The sequence below is a fragment of the Squalius cephalus genome (assembly GCF_949319135.1).
Source record: "Squalius cephalus genome assembly, chromosome: 14".
Classification (NCBI taxonomy): Eukaryota; Metazoa; Chordata; class Actinopteri; order Cypriniformes; family Leuciscidae; genus Squalius; species Squalius cephalus.
Window position 1 is genome coordinate 6715229 of NC_137135.1, and position 19353 is coordinate 6734581.

The window sequence follows — 19353 nt, forward strand, 5'->3', positions numbered from 1 at the left end:
TGAACTAGACTGCACACTAAAGGAGACTTGAACTAGACTGCACACTAAAGGAGACTTGAACGAGACTTGAACTAGACTGTTCACTAAAGGAGACTTGAACTAGACTGTTCACTAAAGGAGACTTGAACTAGACTGCACACTAAAGGAGACTTGAACTAGACTGTTCACTAAAGGAGACTTGAACTAGACTGCACACTAAAGGAGACTTGAACTAGACTGCACACTAAAGGAGACTTGAACTAGACTGTTCACTAAAGGAGACTTGAACTAGACTGCACACTAAAGGAGACTTGAACTAGACTGTTCACTAAAGGAGCTGGTGGACTGTGAGCTGTTGAGGCTCCAGAAAAAAAAAAAAAAATTGGAGATCAAACAGCTAAAACTCATCTCAGTATGTGAACTTATTTAACCAAGTAACACTTTAGTATGAATATTTATTAATGCAACTTTCTCTTGCTCTCTTTCTCCCTCCCATCCCACAAAACCAATAAAACAGTTTGAGACCTATCTGCAGTTTCAATGTGCTTTTATTAAGTGTAATATTGTATGGTGATTGCATCTACATCTGCACCAACTGGGTGGTCAAGTGTGATCGGGTCAGTTTCATCGGGGAAAAGCTGGTTTTGTGGTGTTTCTCGCTCCTTTCTAATGGTGGCTATATTGTGCAGAATGGCACATGCAGCCACTATCTGTGATGCCCGCTCTGGTGACTCTTAAGGGCCGAACACAGTTGAAATGTGCCTTTAGGATGCCAAAGGTCATCTCTATCTTCACTCTGGTTTTACTGAGGGCCACATTGAAGTGGGGCTGTGGCCCTGTCTGAGGGTCATGATAGGGGGTTATTGTGTAGGTTTTTCTATCTCAGTTCAAATTAACAGTGTTTTGTGCTGACACAACACAGACTCACGGACAATTTGTGAGACAAGCACTGGAGCCAGGCCATTTGGCATCCAAACTTGTGATCATACGTTCATGACCACAAGTCGTCTGCAGATGAAATGTTTAGTAGATCATTGTTATATCTGTTAATGTTACTATTAATTTAAAGATTCATCTCACAGAAAATAATCATCTCACATATTCACATCATCTCTACCTGAACATTAAGGCTGTGATAGGACTTCTTATTAGCATAATCTGCCTCATATTCCCCTAGAGCAGTGGAGATTGGAGCAATAGACTGCATACATGTTGCAATGACTCTAGGGAATCCTATCATAAGATTAACAGAATAATAATAAAGATTTAAAATAATTCTTAACATGTATTATATTGTATAGTACATTTGTGAAATTTGCTTTTTGAAGAAAAAAAAAAACAAAACGTGTTCATGTGATGTCACCCTATCAATATATCTTACCGGCAATTTTATAAAAGCCCTCTTTTATGGACATGGTCAATAAATGTCTGGGGAACACTATTAATGAAACTATTCATGTACTCCTGCAGAGCGAGGACCACCTTGCGAATGGTTAGACAAACCGTGTTTTCCCCTAGCTTCTGTGCGTCACCCACCGTGCAAGTATGTACCGCTTGCAAAAAAACGCAACGCAATACCATTTGCGGTACAGTAAGTGCATGAATTCGACGTGTTAAATTCTTTATGTGCGGCTCAAGAAGTTTGCAAAGATAAGACATTCCTTCCGCGGAAAATCTGTATCTTTCATACAAGTAGCCTAACTATCAGGAAAGGCAAGGGGATTTTGTCTGGCTAAAAACTCTTTCTCTACGAAGTGCTCGTCAAACAATTTGCGCTAAGATGTCCACCGGATTTGGAAGAAAAGGTGAAGTCATTGTAACAGACACTGGGAATAAGTTACGTCACCTATATGTTTCTTTGCTCTCAGCTGATTGGTCAAACTTCAGTCTGAGATCTTGAATCCAGAACATAACCTGCCCCGGAGCAGGTTAGCCGTGCAGCGTAAGATACCATGGCAACGAACACCGATTAAAGCCAAGCTACTTTCATAGTACCTAAAACCCAGGGTTGGCGGAAACTAAACTGAAACATAGCAGGCTAGCCACCTAAACCGGCTTCATGGTATAGGCCCCAGATGCTCAACTAACAAACATAAACAAAATGCGTGCAGATGGACTAAACCATTTGGCGCATTAGCAAGGGGTGGGACCAGTCAATCAACCAAGTTATTCAGCCAATGCACCAACTTTACATTTCATCTGACATTCATTATGAAATTTAATTAGGAAATATAAATATCCAGGTAAAATAAAATATATTCCAGACTTTTCAAGGGCCCTTCTCTCCCCTTGGGGCCCTGGTAATCAGTACTGGTTTTACCCCCAGTCTTATAATTAGAATTATAACGGCATCATTTATCCAATTGATAAGCAAATACGCAGAAGAAGAAAACATGAATAAAGCGAGTATTTGCTTTATAGGCCAAACCTGAGAAAATGGCGCCATCTTGTGAAAAAGTCCAAATTTAAATTTTGTATCTTTCCCAACAGAATAAAAATGTTAAATGTTTGTTAAATGGCCCTGTGATAAAAAAAGAAAACAAAGAAATGTAGTTATTTAAATGTAGTATTTTTTGTCCATAAGGTCCTGAGTGTAAATATGTTGTGTTACTAGTGTACAATTGATTCATGAAAGAAAAAGATGAGAGTAAAATAAGAAAATTCCAATAAAAATAAACACTTGTGCCAAAATGGATGAAGTTGGTATTAACACATGACATTTTCAGACAAAAATGTCCTTAAGGACACACAAGGGTTAGGTTGGCTCTAAATTTTACATATAAGTGTGATTGATCAGTGAGACCCTTTGATTACAGTGGTGCTATTGAAGCATAATTTGCAAAACTGAATTAATCTAGAAGCAGAATCAGATTTAACTGTGATTTTCTGCTGTAATAAACAGTTTAACTGGTAAGATCCTCAGAGGAGTTGTGCAGCGATTATATAAGAATGGAAAGACTGTGTCATTGAAGGTGGATGTGAATGTGAGTAAATGTGTGTTAGTTACAGGATCAGAGAATGACACTGTTCCTCTGTCATAGTCCAGCTGAACTCTCACACGCTGAAGCTTCTGTTCAACAGTAAAGACAGTGACGGGTTGTTCTGGGGATTGTGAGGTGTATTTGCTGTTCATGTATCGCACACGCCAGACATTAGAGTCAAAGAAATCTCCCTTCCTTTGGTTTGATGCTGTGGTTATTCCAAGAATCCAGAGTGTATTGTCTCCAACCTCCACATCCCAGCAGTGTGTTCCTGAGTTAAAGCCCTCAGATCCCAGGACACATGCATACTCATCAATCCTCTCTGGATTATCAGGAAGTGTTTTACCTACACGACTGTACAACACACTGGTCAGATCAGCAGAGAGTGTGAGATGAGGATTTGCTGTGTTTGGATCCAGAGTCAACGGAGCTGCAAAGAGAATAACATCAGATTAGAGGATGAAAAATGATGTATTAGAAATATAAATGTAAAACACAAATAAACACTTTGTTGAAAGAAATCATAAATTATGTTATTGTCACAGGCCGGGGTGGGCGCTAGAGAGCCGCCACCCCTAGTTTGCGTACCACCCTGAGGAGCGAACCGTAGGACACAAAAGGCTAGACACTAGGAATGGCGTAAAAAGGTTATCTTTTTATTGGATCAAAACATCTAGTAAAAGTCAGCATAGCAGGTTCTCGTTCTCTTCAGCAGAGGCTCAGACAGTAAGAGGCAGTGTCAACACAGCAGGGTTTCATTCTCTTTAACAGAGGCTCGGACAGTAAGAGGCTGGCGTTGGCACAGCAAGTTTTCGTTCTCTTCAACAGAGGCTCGGAGAGTAGGAGGCTGGCGTTGGCACAGCGGGTTCTCGTGCTCTTCAGCGGAGGCTCAGACAGTAGGAGGTGGGTGTCAGCCCAGCGAGTTCTCGTCCTCTTCAGCAGAGGCTCAGACAGTAAGAGGCGGTGTCAGCACAGCAGATTTTCGTTCTCTTCAGAGGCTCGGACAGTAAGAGGCTGGCGTTGGCACAGCAAGTTTTCGTTCTCTTCAACAGATGCTCGGAGAGTAAGAGTCTGGCGTTGGCACAGCAAGTTTTCGTTCTCTTCAACAGAGGCTCGGGCAGTAAGAGGCTGGCGAGGGCACGGCGGGTTCTCGTTCTCCTCAACAGAGGCTCGGACAGTAGGAGGCTGGTGTTGGCACAGCGGGTTCTCGTATTAGAAATATAAATGTAAAACACAAATAAAGACTTTGTTGAAAGAAATCATAAATTATGTTATTGTCACAGGCCGGGGTGGGCGCTAGAGAGCCGCCACCCCTAGTTTGCGTACCACCCTGAGGTGCGAACCGTAGGACACAAAAGGCTAGACACTAGGAATAGCATAAAAAGGTTATCTTTTTATTGGATCAAAACATCTAGTAAAAGTCAGCACAGCGGGTTCTCGTTCTCTTCAGCGGAGGCTCAGACAGTAAGAGGCAGTGTCAACACAGCAGGGTTTCGTTCTCTTTAACAGAGGCTCGGACAGTAAGAGGCTGGCATTGGCACAGCAAGTTTTCGTTCTCTTCAGCGGAGTGAACTGCTCCCGCAACCGTAAGGAGAATGAACGCAGAGTTTGCCCGGGTCCCTGCCTACAGTTGAAAAACTGGGTGCTGAGGGCAGCCACCGGGGTGGCATCACCATATAGCCTGGTCAAGAAGTCAAAAACAGCTTTTGCATTGGCTCGTGAAGCTCCTGGCGTGGCTTGGACTTCTCTCTTGGTGTCACCCTCGAGCGAACCCAGAACAAACTGTAATTTCTGCTGCTCACTCAACCCTTGTAAGCCTGCCAAATACTCAGTCTGCGTCTTCCACTCCTGAAGACTTAACTCCGATCCTGGTCCTCCGAACCTTTGCGCCCAAGGGGCACCCATAAAGACTGGCATGACTTGGGGGCGAACTGCTGGGACTGCTGGTCCTTTTAATGCTATTCCTTCGTCCGCCATTTGAAGGTCCACGGTCGCTCAAACTCAGGCGGAACCCTGCCGACTACGCCAAATGTCACAGGCCAGGGTGGGCGCTAGAGAGCCGCCACCCCTAGTTTGCGTACCACCCTGAGGAACGAACCGTAGGACACAAAAGGCTAGACACTAGAAATAGCGTAAAAAGTTTATCTTTTTATTGGATCAAAACATCTAGTAAAAGTCAGCACAGCGGGTTTTTGTTCTCTTCAGCAGAGGCTCAGACAGTAAGAGGCAGTGTCAACACAGCAGGGTTTCATTCTCTTTAACAGAGGCTCGGACAGTAGGAGGCTGGCGTTGGCACAGCGGGTTCTCGTTCTCTTCAGCGGAGGCTCAGACAGTAGGAGTCGAGCGTCAGCCCAGCGAGTTCTCGTCCTCTTCAGCAGAGGCTCAGACGGTAAGAGCCGTGTCAGCACAGCAGATTTTCGTTCTCCCGAGCCGCTTCAACAGAGGCTCGGGCAGTAAGAGGCTGGCGTGGGCACGGCGGGTTCCCGTTCTCCTCAACAGAGGCTTGGACAGTAGGAGGCTGGCGTTGGCACAGCGGGTTCTCGTTCTCCTCAAAAGAGGCTTGGACAGTAGGAGGCTGGCGTTGGCACAGCGGGTTCTCGTTCTCCTCAACAGAGGCTTGGACAGTAGGATGCTGGCGTTGGCACAGCGGGTTCTCGTTCTCTTCAGCGGAGACTCAGACAGTAGGAGGCGGGCGTCAGCCCAGCGAGTTCTCGTCCTCTTCAGCGGAGGCTCAGACAGTAAGAGGCGGTGTCAGCACAGCAGGTTTTCGTTCTCTTCAACAGAGACTCGGACAGTAAGAGGCTGGCGTTAGCACAGCAAGTTTTCGTTCTCTTCAACAGAGGCCCAGGCAGTAAAAGGCTGGCATTGGCACAGCGGGTTCTCGTTCTCTTCAGCGGAGGCTCAGACAGTAGGAGGCGGGTGTCCGCACAGCGGGTTCTCGTCCTCTTCAGCGGAGGCTCAGACAGCAAGAGGCGGTGTCCGCACAGCGTCGCAGGAAACACTCAGAAGTAGTTCAGAACAATAACACAGCACAGAGGATTCTCACTCTCACCAATAAGGGCTCAGGCAGTAGGAGGCTGGCGTCGGCACAGCGGGTTCTCGTTCTTTTCAGCGAGGGCTCGGACAGTAGGCAGTCCAGCGTCCATACAGCAGTTTCACGTTCTCTCCAGCAGAGTTTCAGACAGCAGGAGATTGCGTCAGCACAGCGCTGTATGACACACTCAGAGATAGTTCAGATCAGTAACACAGCACAGAGGATTCTCACTCTCACCAGTAGAGGCTCAGGCAGTAGGCAGACCAGCATCCATACAGCAGTTCCACGTTCTCTCCAGCAGAGTTTCAGACAGTGGGATGTTACGTCAGCACAGCGCTGTATGACACACTCAGAGATAGTTCGGCTCAATAACACAGTGCCCAGATCATGAGAGTCAGCTCAGCTGGAACTACTAGTGCAAACAACAATACAAAATCCAAGCACTCGTGCACTCACTACAAACAGTACAAATTTTCCCAACGTGATCACTTCAATATCAAACACTGCAAATCACAAGACTCACGATGATTAGGGTGCATGCACCGAATCCAGGCCGCGGCTCTCAGAAGCTGGACTAGGCAGAGTGGCTGCTGTGTGGTGAGCAGGGCAAAAATAATGAGCCAGACTGAAAGCAATAAATCAGTACAACAAATAGGCAGTAGTTCAAATACTCGATCAAGCCATTCAAAGCATCATAGAGAGCCTGTTTTATCTGGTAGAGAGTATCGGAGCAAGCTCACGGTGACGTAGAGATCAGGAGAGACATTGACCATCTCATAATATCAGCAATAAGCGTCACTTAACTCAACGGCGTTAGGGGTTCGCGGATTTCAATCTCAGATTTCAATCTCAGAAAGACGCCAGTTTCACATCCGATCCTCGCTGCTCTCCTTGAACACGTTCGTTTCAACCCCAGCCGGAAGCCTGTACAGGATGTCGCTCTCCCCCGCCTCTTCTCCTCTCCTGTTGGCCACAATGAACCTTTATAGTCCTCCCACTGGACACGCGTCCCAATCGCCAGCTCAAATTCCTCCCATCACACACCTGAAACCGATTTCACTCATCAATCCCTGGATTACCATTATTTACAACTGAGTCCGGAACCAGCTTTCTCTTTGGGTGTCACACCGGAAACACTCCCCAAGGGAAACACTATCCGTTGCAGAGGTTCCTCTCCTTCTGCATGTTGTCACCCCGTGACATTCTCCCCCACTGTTGGGTTCTAGTCCCTAGAACCTAGGTGCAGAGACCCAGTCACCATACCTTTCGGGAGGTTGCCCCCGGGTGTCCCGTTGGGAGCGTCTGGGTGGTGATAAGGGGTCTACTCCTTCTGTCGCCATCAGTGACCCATGTTGTCACCCCGTGACATTATCTTAACAATGGTCTCTCAGTTACTGTCATAATTGATTGAGGCTTTTTTTTAATATCATCAATAAACACTATTGTATCATAATACATAAATATAGACCATGAGGAATAGACTTTTCATTATGAGTTCGCTGTATGATCTGATGATTTTCTGAAATACAGTTCAGATTCACTTAGAAATTCAAGTGATTATTACATATATTTCTATCAAATGTTGATGTTGTGTGTGTTTATATCTGAACTATCTTCTGCACTGGTGTCAAATCTGCTGAGACTCACTGTGTTGGACAGTTTCCAGCATCTTCTTCCAGACTCTGAACGGCAGGTTACCCAGATAACGCGACACATGAATCAAAGCTCCAGAACTCATCCGTGGATCCGGCTGTGAGATCTGGACTCTGAGGAACATTCAGGAGTCAGAACTGCAGTGAATTTGAGTTCAGATCCACTGAGAGAAGAGATACGAGCAGCTCACTCACCTTTCCATCGTGACTTTAAACTTCTGGAAAAGTTTGAAAACATTTTGTCAATGAGTCTCTCTATACAAGTTGTTTTATGCACAAAGAATGAAGCCAGATTGATTTGTCACCTTTATAAACGAGACGTCATTGTCTTTCATCATCTCCTCCATGTATCTGATTGTGTGTGAAAGAGCTGAGATGTGTGTGTTCATCTCCTCCAGCTTCTTCTTCATCCTCTGCTTCTTCTGCTCCTCTTCCTCTCTCAGTGCAGTGATTGTAGCTTCTTCTTCGTCTCCGAGAAACTGATGAAGCTTCTCAAACTCTTCTTTAATCTGACGCTCTGTGTGCTCAGCTTGAGACTGAAATCAAATCACATTCACTTCAGTCAGCGCTGTATGAACACACACTACACTAATGTCAATAATAAACTCTGTGTGTGATTGTTGAGTATTTAACTCTTTATATCCTCACCTTGATGTGTTTAATAGTTTTATCACACTTTTTCTTCATTTCTTCTCCATGTTTGAGCTTGTCTTGTAAGGACTTCAGTGCTGTATTAAATTCCTCCTACAGGTTAAGATGAAAATCTGTGAAACTTATGCAGCTCTAAGAGGTTTAAACATTTGTTTTTTTTTTTGTTTTTTTTGCAATGGCCAATTCTTAATTATTATATCCATGTAGTTGTAATTTTGTGGTTGTGCAAATACAAATACAGAAAGAGAAAGTATGTTAGTATCAATCACTTTTTGGTGTGTCTTGTAATTAATCACATATTATTAATGAAAAAATATTAATAACCCATTTCTATTTTCTATGTTTCGTGCCAATGCTGTTACATTCAAGAAGATTTGAACATCAGAAGGTCAAAGTCTGGGTCTTCAATTCTAATTTCAATTCAGTTATTAGCTCAGAAGCAACAGGAAGTCAGATATTTTGGTTTGAATGTGGATTTTTTGGATATTTCAGACTCAGAGTTTTTAGCTACTCCTCCTAACTGTTTTATTTTATTCACACCAAACTTTTTCAACATGATGAAAATACATTAAAGTGAGGGATTCAAGTAATAACTTTCGTGCTCTAAGTTTTACGCCGGCCCAACAGGAGGTCGGCTATTATGGGTTGTTTGGAAACGCATGCTGTGGAATTTGATGTATTCCTCCTAGGGAATTCATCCAATCGCCTCCAAACTCGGTCAAACCTGAAGTCAAGACATTGAGGATACTAAATTGCGGACGGATTTTTGATATCTCGAATGGTTTGGCTGTGGCGAGGAAACGAATTTATGATGAATAAGTTTAGGCCCTAAATAAATATAAAAGGTCAATTTTATATCAGTAGAAAGTCAGAGATTTAGTGTGAGTAAAAATAAATACTGGTCTATTGTATACACAAATAATACTCTATGTGTAGCACTGTGTTCAGCATAAGAAATCAGAGACATTTGTCTTACCTTGTAAGATGAAAGCACTTCACTGATGGGTCTGAATGTGTGATTGGTGTGTTTCTCTGAGTCTATACACACTAAACACACAGGCTGTTTGTCCTCCAGACAGAAGAGTTTGAGTTTCTCACTGTGTAAACTGCAGATCTCCTCAGATCCTGATGAACGTTTCTCATTTCCCTTCTTTATCAATGAATCACACAAGTTTTTTAACACAAGATTAACTAAAGGTTCAGCTGTTGCTGATCTTCTCCTGCAGAGAGGACACTCCTGAGTTTTCTTAGTTTTCCAGAACTGTTGTAGACACTCTTTACAAAAACTGTGACTACAGGACAGAATAACAGGAGTCTTGAAGATTTCCCAGCAAACAGGACAAGAAAGCTCTTCCACAGATTTTGAATCCATTTCCTCGTCCTGTAAAAGATCCAATGATCTACAATTTACTTTAACTTTCTGAACTTTGGTTTAAAGAGTAAATAACAATTACAATCAAAATCTCATCTGGTTTCATTCAGAAATAGACAAAAATGCTATAATATAATGTGTCCTCCTCTGTTCTTCACAACACTGACTCGTTTTAGCTTTCAGTAAAACGGAAAGGCAGAAATAATGAGTCACTTCCTTTTAGGTTTTGTAAGAGGGTGGAGTTTCTGAAGACAGACTGGATGCATAGACTGGATTTTTATCACTGTAAAGCCGCTTTGGAACAATCTACATTGTTAAAAGCGCAATATAAATGAAGATGACTTGACTTGACATGTATAGTTTTATCTTTATTTTATGTGTGCTTTCAAGCATATTCTGGAAACAAAGAACTGCATAAAGAATCAATTGAGAGTCTGTAGCATAAAAAAACATTATAAAAGATTTTAATACTATAAAACAAAATAAGTTTATATATATATTTAGAGATAGACCGTCATTGTGTGTGTGTGTGTGTGTGTGGGGGGGGGGGGGGGGCATGGATGGTATCAGTTGCTGACTTCAGAACATCATACTAGCATACTACTCTTCCTATTTCTGCCATTTTTGTAAGGTTTTTTTTTTTCTTTTATTTTTTTAAGCAGGTAGGAAAACTTGCATCACCATCTTCCAGTTCAGCTTCAGGAGTGAGCATCGAGTTTGCAAATCGATTTCGATTCAATATCTATTCATTTGGATATACATAAATATGTACATTTTTCTCATGGAGAAAAATCTAATGTGGTGAACTGCACAGTGAACTCTGTCAGCTGGTACATTATTATTAAAGGTTAATTAATAATTGATTTGTACACAATTGCATGCACAATATGCATTTTTTTCGTAATAAAACATACAAAATTTGAAGGCTGAGACTTTGTTTCATATCGAAAGTATCCTGCTATGTCTTGTCTGTCAGCCTATAGTCACATTTATTAACTGTGTGGCGTGAGAGCGTGAGCAACCCTGCCATCTACTGTCAGAAAAGGGAAATGCATCCCATCTGATCAGAAACGCTGAAAAAAACGGATCCTGTCAGCAATAATGAAACAAAAACAAGACACATCTTAGCTGTGTCCCAATGTGAAGGCTGCATCCTGTGAAGGCCGTATTTGAAGGCCGATTGGCCACATATGAAGGCCGATTGCGTCACCGCGGAGTGATGAAGGCTGTCCCAATTCAATTCTTTTTTTATTTTAATTTTTTTTATTGAAAATATCAAGATTTACAAGCAAACATGGCTGCATAAAATCCATTTCTTCAGAATAGGATACAGAGAAGATATAGCCAGAGGGAGCAGCTCTTAATACAAACAGGAAATATATATGTAGTCTTAGTAACAAAATTAAGGATGATTTATAAATGGAAAAAGAAACATTCAAATAAACAAATTTAAATAGAAAAAACAGTAAGAAATTATAACATAACGTAAGGGGAGAATTCAGTCATTGTTCAGCTATTAACCTCAGTTGGGAAGTGTTGTATCATATATTTTTTGTGCTTTAGGACCTTTCAGAGATTTTAAGGATTTCAGTTTAAAGGGGTGGTTCAGGATTTTGGACATCGGACCTCATTTCCAAGTTAGCCTGGGTGTTATTTATCAGTGGAGACAGTTTTCTACATTTTTCATCCAGTCCTTCCAGTTTCATAGTTCGCCGGTGCTACCCATATGGAAAAGGTTTGCTAAAAACTCCTGTGATTCTTATATGGTCCAACAGAATATTGTAAGGGACATATATGCTGCAAAAACCACATATATAAATTGTATAATATTAGTGTATTTTTAATCATATTATGTCATATATGTCCTACATACAACTGAAGCCATATAGATTTTCATGATGTAAAAACAGGAAAATAATGCTAATTTAATATGAATGTCCAGCGTGGACGTGTATAAAACACAGTGCAGTTTATCAATCAGTGTAAGGCTGTACTTCACTCATGCTTGCTCTTATCGTGTCCTGAGTCGAGCCCTATGCCTGTAGTCAATCATGGTTATATACTGTATAATCAACCTTAGATGAAACACAACATTTAAACTACACACACAAGCACACATTTTAATTACAAAATTATTTATTAGAGTGTATTCTACAGTATACAGTTGCATATTTCACATATCACTAGTTTTCATTTTAAATCCTGCATCACCTGTTTTCATTTTCATTTGTGACAATTTCTCTAAACTTCATCACAGTATACTATGGTATATACAGCAGTTCTATTCTTAACCTACAAACATAAAACTTTCCTAAATGTCAAAGTGATTCTTATGGGTAAAATAAAAAAAAAATCTAAAAAATCTAAATAATAATTCAGTGGCTTAGTAAATATCATAGCAATAATTAACTTTATTAACTTAATAAAATCTCTGAATATCATTTACTTTGAGTTGAACATACCGAAATAATTGACTAAAACTCCAACAATTAATTTTGTCTGAAATTTAGTCATATTTAAGTTTGAAGTTTTTCACTATTAATAATGTAGTATTTGACTAACCAATTATTTATTTAAAATACACTGAGCTAATATATTTGTGAAATTTCCATCACCATATTTGAGAATGGATAATTAAACTGATCTGTTTCAAGAACCACAAATATTACTTAAATAAAATCAATATTATTAATATTTAACACGCATAAGAAATTAAGTTTACTCAATTAAAACAACGCACCCCTCCCCCACCTCTGACGTGACAGGTGGCAGGTGATGGAGTCTAACCAATTATTTGGATGGAGTCTAACCTTTATGAATTTCTTTCTTCTGCTGAACAGAAAGGAAGATATTTAGAAGAATGTCAGTAACCAGACAGTTTCTGGTCCCATTGACTTCCATAGTAGGAAAAAAATATACTATGGAAGTCAATGAGACCAGAAACTGGTTACTGATATTCTTCTAAATATCTTCCTTTCTGTTCAGCAGAAGAAAGAAATTCATACAGGATTGAAACAACATGAGGGTGAGTATATGATGACAGAATTTTCATTTTAAAGTGGAGTATCCCTTTAAAATTTGCCAACTGCATAAGTGAATCAGATGTTGGTCATCAAAACATGAAATCTGTATGAAACACATAAACAAATGACACAAAACGTGTATAAATTCTATATGACTTTAATTTGACTAGCATATGATTCAATATAAGAACTTTAAATGATTTATATATGAATTTTATATGAGTTTTATATATTTCTACTAATTCCATACACATGTGCATACTTTTGTCATGTAAAACTCTAAGTCTTTTAACAGTATTCATATATAACGCAAAAATCCCCTACAAGTTGTATGTGTGCTATTTAGTATGAAAGGGGCCATAATCGGTCTGATTTTGTATAGGACATGTATTGGCCTTATATGAAACACAGAAGGTAATTCTGGCCGATTTAAGTAAGAAAGATATATCGTTGCTGTATATGAACCATGCAGGTTTTTTTCATATGGGTAGGCTAGCACGAGTCAACGGTATCTGCTAGCCTGCCATTAAAAACAGTTTTACCCACTTTACAGTACACCAAAAGCAAATAAATTATAACGCCATACTATCGATGTAAATGTCTGTTGAGAGAATAATGTTAATGTTATTATTTTATTTACAATGTAGATTGTTTCAAAGCAGCTTTACAGAGACAAACATATAATTTAGGGTATCAGAGATTGGTTTGGCTTTATAGCGGTTCTTTAATAAAGTTATTTTCCAGCTAAAGTTAGATTTGATTGATTCACTTCCGCTTTTGATTGTCATCATTGCTGAGATTCATACGCTGATTGTTCATGTCTGTGTGTGTCATATTAAACTGACTTTTTCATGCTCATGTTTTTTAAAGTCTTCTAACTGACTGTTATAATATTGCTGGATCTCATGCTGCAGTAACACAGGGTTTGTGATGTGAAAATATTAATGGAACAACACAATTGTTAGATTCCAAAGACATCAGTGAAACAGGTTATTTCATGATGATTATAAAACCATCAACAGGCAACCATCATCACCTGATCTCGTTTCACTTTAGCTTTCTTTGCTGCTGTTTAACAAACACACTGTCACAGCGGCCAAAAAAAGACAAAATATATAATAAGAGTTAAGAGCCCAACTAATGGCAACACTAATCACTGTTATGGTGACTTCAAATGAAACACATTAGAGTTAAACCTCTGTTAATTCCCAATAAAAACTTGTGTAGCCGTCTGACAGAAATAAAGTCAGTCTGGTTAGTAATAAGTGAAGCTGGTAATGCTGTTTGTGGAGTTGTTTAATCCTCCTCTGCTGAGATCTTCACAGATTTAATGTCTTCTTTTCTCTTCAGTTGATTTCATCTAAGACTTTGTCTAAAGTAAGCTGTAGTTCTTGTGTTTCTGCTTGTTTCTTTTTCTGTTCTCTTCTTTCCTTCAGTGATTCTGCTTGTTCACAGGCTTATTAAGGCTGAAATGACTCCATATTTAATACACAGACTTTGTGGCTCAGATAAGGTCCAGTTCTGGTTTATTTCTTTGCTCTTGGCTGACATGTGGCATTGCTATGGCCTGCTTGTGGCCCAGATCTGGCAAACAGGAGCGGTCCGCCCAAGTACCATCATTCCATGCTGCATGTGGGCCAGATCATCTTTCCAAATGTGGGCCGGATGTGGGCCGAAACAATGTTGCTATCTGGGCATCCTCTATTTTTGGAATATGTTTTGCTATATCCTGGAAAAAAAATCCACGCTAGAAAATTTAGAACTATAGAGCTGGCTATAGAATTTCCAGATTTCTGAAGAGATACATTTTTCATCTGTGACTTCATTATTATCAATCATCAGGGATCTGATGCTATTTTTTTCTGTCTTCTTTTTTCAAGACCACAGAAATACGCTGAATTTTTTTCCCCTCCTCTATCCACTTAGCTCTGGATCTAATAAAGGCCCCTTGGGCCTTATGACTGTAAATTTCATCTAGTTTAGGTTGGAGTTAATATCTTCTGTCTATCGTCTTCAGTTGGGTTTGGCCTATTGCAGTACATATTTAAAGCTGCAGTCGGCAAGTCTGGCAGATTGGGTCGACAGCCAAAATTTTGAATGTTTACAACTCTCATGCCCCTCCCCCACTAGCAACGAGCACCCTCCCATAGAGGTCGTGTTCATCAGTGCGTGTGCACCTGATTTTCTGTGAACGCGCGCATCTCTTCAGCATCGATCAACACCATGGACTCGGAGGTAGGCTGCCCTGGCTAATCTATCCATAGATAGCAATAACCGAGGAATTGGAAGCTTGTTAGTAGATTTTCTCTCCGCCATTACGCTTCGTACAATCTTCAGGCGAACTTAAGGCGTGTCATGTGCATGTGATATTGTAACGTGCGCGTCTGCGCGAGGGAGGGGGGATCTGTGGCGTGTGCACGACCTGTGATTGACAGTCAGATCTCACACCCCCCTGCGCTGATTGGACCCGATGATCCGGGAGCGGTGGATTTTTGCAAAACAAATAACACGCTCCAGGTGGAGTTAGAAGCTTGTTTTTTTTTCTAAAACCACCTTATTTATGTTGTTCTGTCAGATTATAGTGTCGATTTCACTGAATATGATAAAAAAAATGTTGCCGACGGCAGCTTTAAAGGAGCCGTATGTAAGATTGTGGCCAAAACTGGTACTGCAATCACTTTCAAATTACTGTAGAGCGGTGTATCCCCTCCGCTTTTTCTCACACAAACCGCTCGTTTTGTGTCTTAGGCCATCAATGTGTACTTGCGCATGCGTCGCGTCTGAACGCGTTGTTGTCTTTGGAGCTCCATCGATTGATTTATAATTCTTGATTTCTCTTTAAACTCACTTACAACGAACATTTTCTACTTTTCCTCACCTCATAGTTACAACGCGGACTGTTGAGCAGACGCGTCTCAAGCCTAGTGATCCAACGCTGGATACTCTTATAGGTTACGTCCGTGGATCACGGCTGAACGCGTCTTCTCCGCATTCATTTACAAACAAACATCTTTTTTTCACCTATCGTGCGTCTACTCCACACCCGTACCACTAAAAAGACGGATTATTTCCAAGACTTAAGCCATAAATTAGTATTAATATTGATAGCATCACTGGTAGCGTCGTTGCTAACTTAACGTACTGTCCATCTGTTAAAATGGCAAATATATCAGATGTAAGTAGCCTACCTTTTGGTGCAGGTGAGGACACATTTGAGCTGCACGCTGTGCAGTCTGAGCTGGAAGCTGTTGAGAAACAGATCCACGACCTTTTAGTGAGACAAGCCGAGCTGATAGACCGGCGTTTGGCTCTTGAAACATCACGCGCCGATGCACACAAATCAGAGATTAACGTTACTAACCCGCTGACTCCGACCTCGTCTACTCCGTGCGTTTCTCAACATCGGTACCGAGCGTCGAGGTCGAGGTCGCGATCAGCCATGGTCTCGTTCACTCCGGCTCCAACATGCCACCACGAAGCCTGGATAGTTCCGCAGCGGAAGACGCGAGTCAGGTCTAGACCAAGAAAACTCTCTCCGACCCTCCCGGTTTTCGAGATATCCACACAAAACCGCTTCTCCCCTCTTCGCGAAACCGAACGCGATGCTGTGATCATCGGCGATTCCATCGTTCGGCACGTCCACGCTACATTAGGTAAGAGTAAGGTGCATAGTCACTGCTTTCCTGGTGCTCGTGTCTCTGAAATCGCCGCTCGCGTTCCCGAGATTCTGAACGAGCGCGTCGGAACTGTTGTCCTGCACGCAGGGGTGAACGACATCAGGCTGCGCCAGACGGAAGTTCTGAAAAAAGACTTCAGGAATCTGATCGATACGGTACACAGCACATCGCCTGATATAACGATCATTGTGTCAGGACCGCTTCCCACGTACCGACTAGGTCATGAAAAGTTTAGTAGATTATTCGCGCTAAATGAATGGTTAATGTCATGGTGCACTGAGCAGAAACTGCTCTTTGTAAATAATTGGAATCTGTTTTGGGAGCGTCCTAGGCTTTTCCGTGCTGATGGCTTACACCCAAGCAGATTCGGATCGGATCTTCTGTCAGATAACATCTCCAAAACGTTAAATACCTTTTGACTAGTAACCAAAAGTCCAAATCATAGTCTCTGCTGCACCAATTTAACTGATATAAATAGTGTTGAACATTGCATAAAATCTGTGTCTATTCCTCGTTTAGTGAGATCAAATAATAAATTTACTGCAGGATCTAGAAAAAATCTAATTGTTATTAAAACAGAAAATGTTGCTATTAGTAATCAAAAACAATTTCTAAAGCTAGGTCTTCTAAACATTAGATCACTCACACCTAAGGCAGTTATTGTAAATGAAATAGTCACAGATAATAGCTTCGATGTACTTTGCCTTACTGAAACCTGACTTAAACCAAATGATTATTTCGGTCTAAATGAGTCTACTCCATCAGGATACTCCTATAAGCACGAACCCCGTCTGATTGGTCGTGGCGGCGGTGTTGCAACAATCTATAGAGATATTCTCAATGTTACTCAGAAAACGGGCTATACGTTTATTTCGTTTGAAGTACTTGTACTAAATGTTACGCTCTTAGATGTTAGAAAAACATCCCTATTATCTCTAGCCTTGGCTACCGTATATAGACCGCCTGGGCCTTACGCTGATTTCCTAAAAGAGTTTGCAGATTTTCTCTCAGACCTATTAGTTAATTTCAATAAAGCATTAATTGTTGGAGACTTTAATATCCACGTAGATAATTCAAATGATGCGCTAGGGGCTGCGTTTACAGATTTATTAAATTCCTTTGGGATTAAGCAAAACATTACCGGACCAACTCATCGTTTTAATCATACACTCGATTTAATTATATCACATGGAACCGATCCAACCGATATAGATATCATTCCACAAAGTGAAGATGTCACTGACCATTACATGGTAACTTGCATATTACGTACCCCTGTAATATATCATGCTGCGCCGCGTTATCGATTAGGCAGAACAATCCTTCCATCCACCATAGATCATTTTTCAAATAGCTTATCTGATTTGTCTCAGCTGCTCAGTGAACCCAAACAAACAGATGAACTTGAGGAATTAACTAGCACTATGAGCACCATTCTCTCTGGTACATTGGATATTGTTGCACCCATTAGACTAAAAAAGGTCAGAGAGAAAAGTAAAGCACCATGGTACAACAATACTACGCATGTTCTAAAGAGAGAAACCCGTAATTTAGAGCGTAAATGGAAAAAAAAACTAATTTGGAGGTCTTTAGAATCGCATGGAAAGACAGTATGTCACGTTATAAAAAGGCCCTAAAAGAGGCCAGGGTTGAGCATCTCCGCAATCTAATAGAAAACAACCATAACAATCCTAGGTTCTTATTTAACACCGTAGCTAGACTAACAAATAAACAGATGTCTCCTGAACAAAATATTCTGTTACAGTTTAGTAGTAATGATTTCATGAAGTTCTTCACTGAGAAAATAGAAAACATCAGAACCACAATTGTAAACGTTCAATCCTCAATCGCGCCTTATAATTCGGCCTCAATTATCACCCCGCAAGAACAATTACAGTGCTTTACAACTATAGAACAAAAAGAGTTAAATAAACTTATCATTTCAGCTAAAACAACAACATGTTTATTAGATCCTATACCAACTAAACTATTGAAAGAAGTGTTACCTGTAGTGGAAGAGCCTCTCCTCAATATTATTAACTCGTCTTTATCTTTAGGTTATGTTCCAAGAACATTTAAACTGGCAGTTATAAAACCTCTCATTAAGAAACCACAATTAGAGCCACATAATCTAGCAAATTATAGACCCATTTCAAATCTACCTTTTATGTCTAAAATACTAGAAAAAGTTGTGTCCTCTCAACTGGGCTCTTTCTTGCAAGAAAATGACATCTATGAAAAGTTTCAGTCTGGTTTCAGGCCGCATCATAGCACTGAAACTGCGCTCGTTAAAATCACAAATGATTTACTTTTCGCTTCTGACCAAGGCTGTATCTCAATACTAGTTTTACTTGATCTTAGTGCTGCGTTCGATAATATAGATCATACAATACTCTTAGATCGACTACAAAATTATACTGGTGTTCAAGGACAAGAATTAAGCTGGTTTAGATCGTATTTATCTGACCGCTACCATTTTGTTTATTTAAATGGAGAAAAATCGATCATAACTCCAGTAAACTATGGAGTGCCGCAGGGATCTGTCTTAGGCCCTCTATTATTCTCAATATATATGCTGCCACTTGGAAATATTATAAGGAAACATGGAATTAGTTTCCATTGTTATGCTGATGACACTCAAATATATATTTCATCACGGCCGGATGAAAACGCTAAATTATCCAAATTGACAGAGTGTATTAAAGGGGGGGTACAATGGTTTTTTCATGTATTCAGAGTTGTTTACAGTGTTAAAGAGATAGATTCTCATGCTAAACATGGGCAAAGTTTTAAAAAAATATTTTGGACGAATAACGGAGAATTTCTATGCTGAAAATCTTACTTCCGGGTTGGTACAAGTTTCGGCTGTTTTTTTTAGATCGTGGATCTAATGACGTAGATAAGAGTGGAACTCCTTATATGAGCATTTCTCTCGGAAAAGCTCGCCCGCGAGCACGTCGACTAGAGGAGAGCGAGACCGCGCA

The 19353-nt window shown here is 40.7% G+C and overlaps 1 protein-coding gene across 1 annotated transcript; it reads right to left on the minus strand.

Annotated features, from left to right (window-relative positions):
• Positions 1 to 1320: 1320 nt before the first annotated feature.
• LOC307170979 (nuclear factor 7, brain-like) lies at positions 1321 to 9838 on the minus strand. The gene is made up of 6 exons (XM_079892317.1): positions 9274 to 9838; positions 8295 to 8390; positions 7952 to 8182; positions 7842 to 7864; positions 7642 to 7760; positions 1321 to 3390 (listed from the first exon to the last, which is right to left on the minus strand). The coding sequence occupies exons 1-6, from the start codon at positions 9667 to 9669 to the stop codon at positions 2852 to 2854; spliced, it is 1404 nt and encodes a 467-aa protein (XP_079748443.1). The 5' UTR covers positions 9670 to 9838; the 3' UTR covers positions 1321 to 2851.
• Positions 9839 to 19353: the final 9515 nt, after the last annotated feature.

Excerpts from the sequence above, each read along its gene's own strand:
- LOC307170979 (XM_079892317.1), bottom strand. The coding sequence starts at position 9,669 with ATGGATTCAAAATCTGTGGAAGAGCTTTCTTGTCCTGTTTGCTGGGAA. Across the intron at positions 7,865-7,951 it reads ATGACGTCTCGTTTATAAAG|AAGTTTAAAGTCACGATGGA; the intron begins GTGACAAATCAA and ends AAACTTTTCCAG. Across the intron at positions 7,761-7,841 it reads TTTAAAGTCACGATGGAAAG|AGTCCAGATCTCACAGCCGG; the intron begins GTGAGTGAGCTG and ends AATGTTCCTCAG.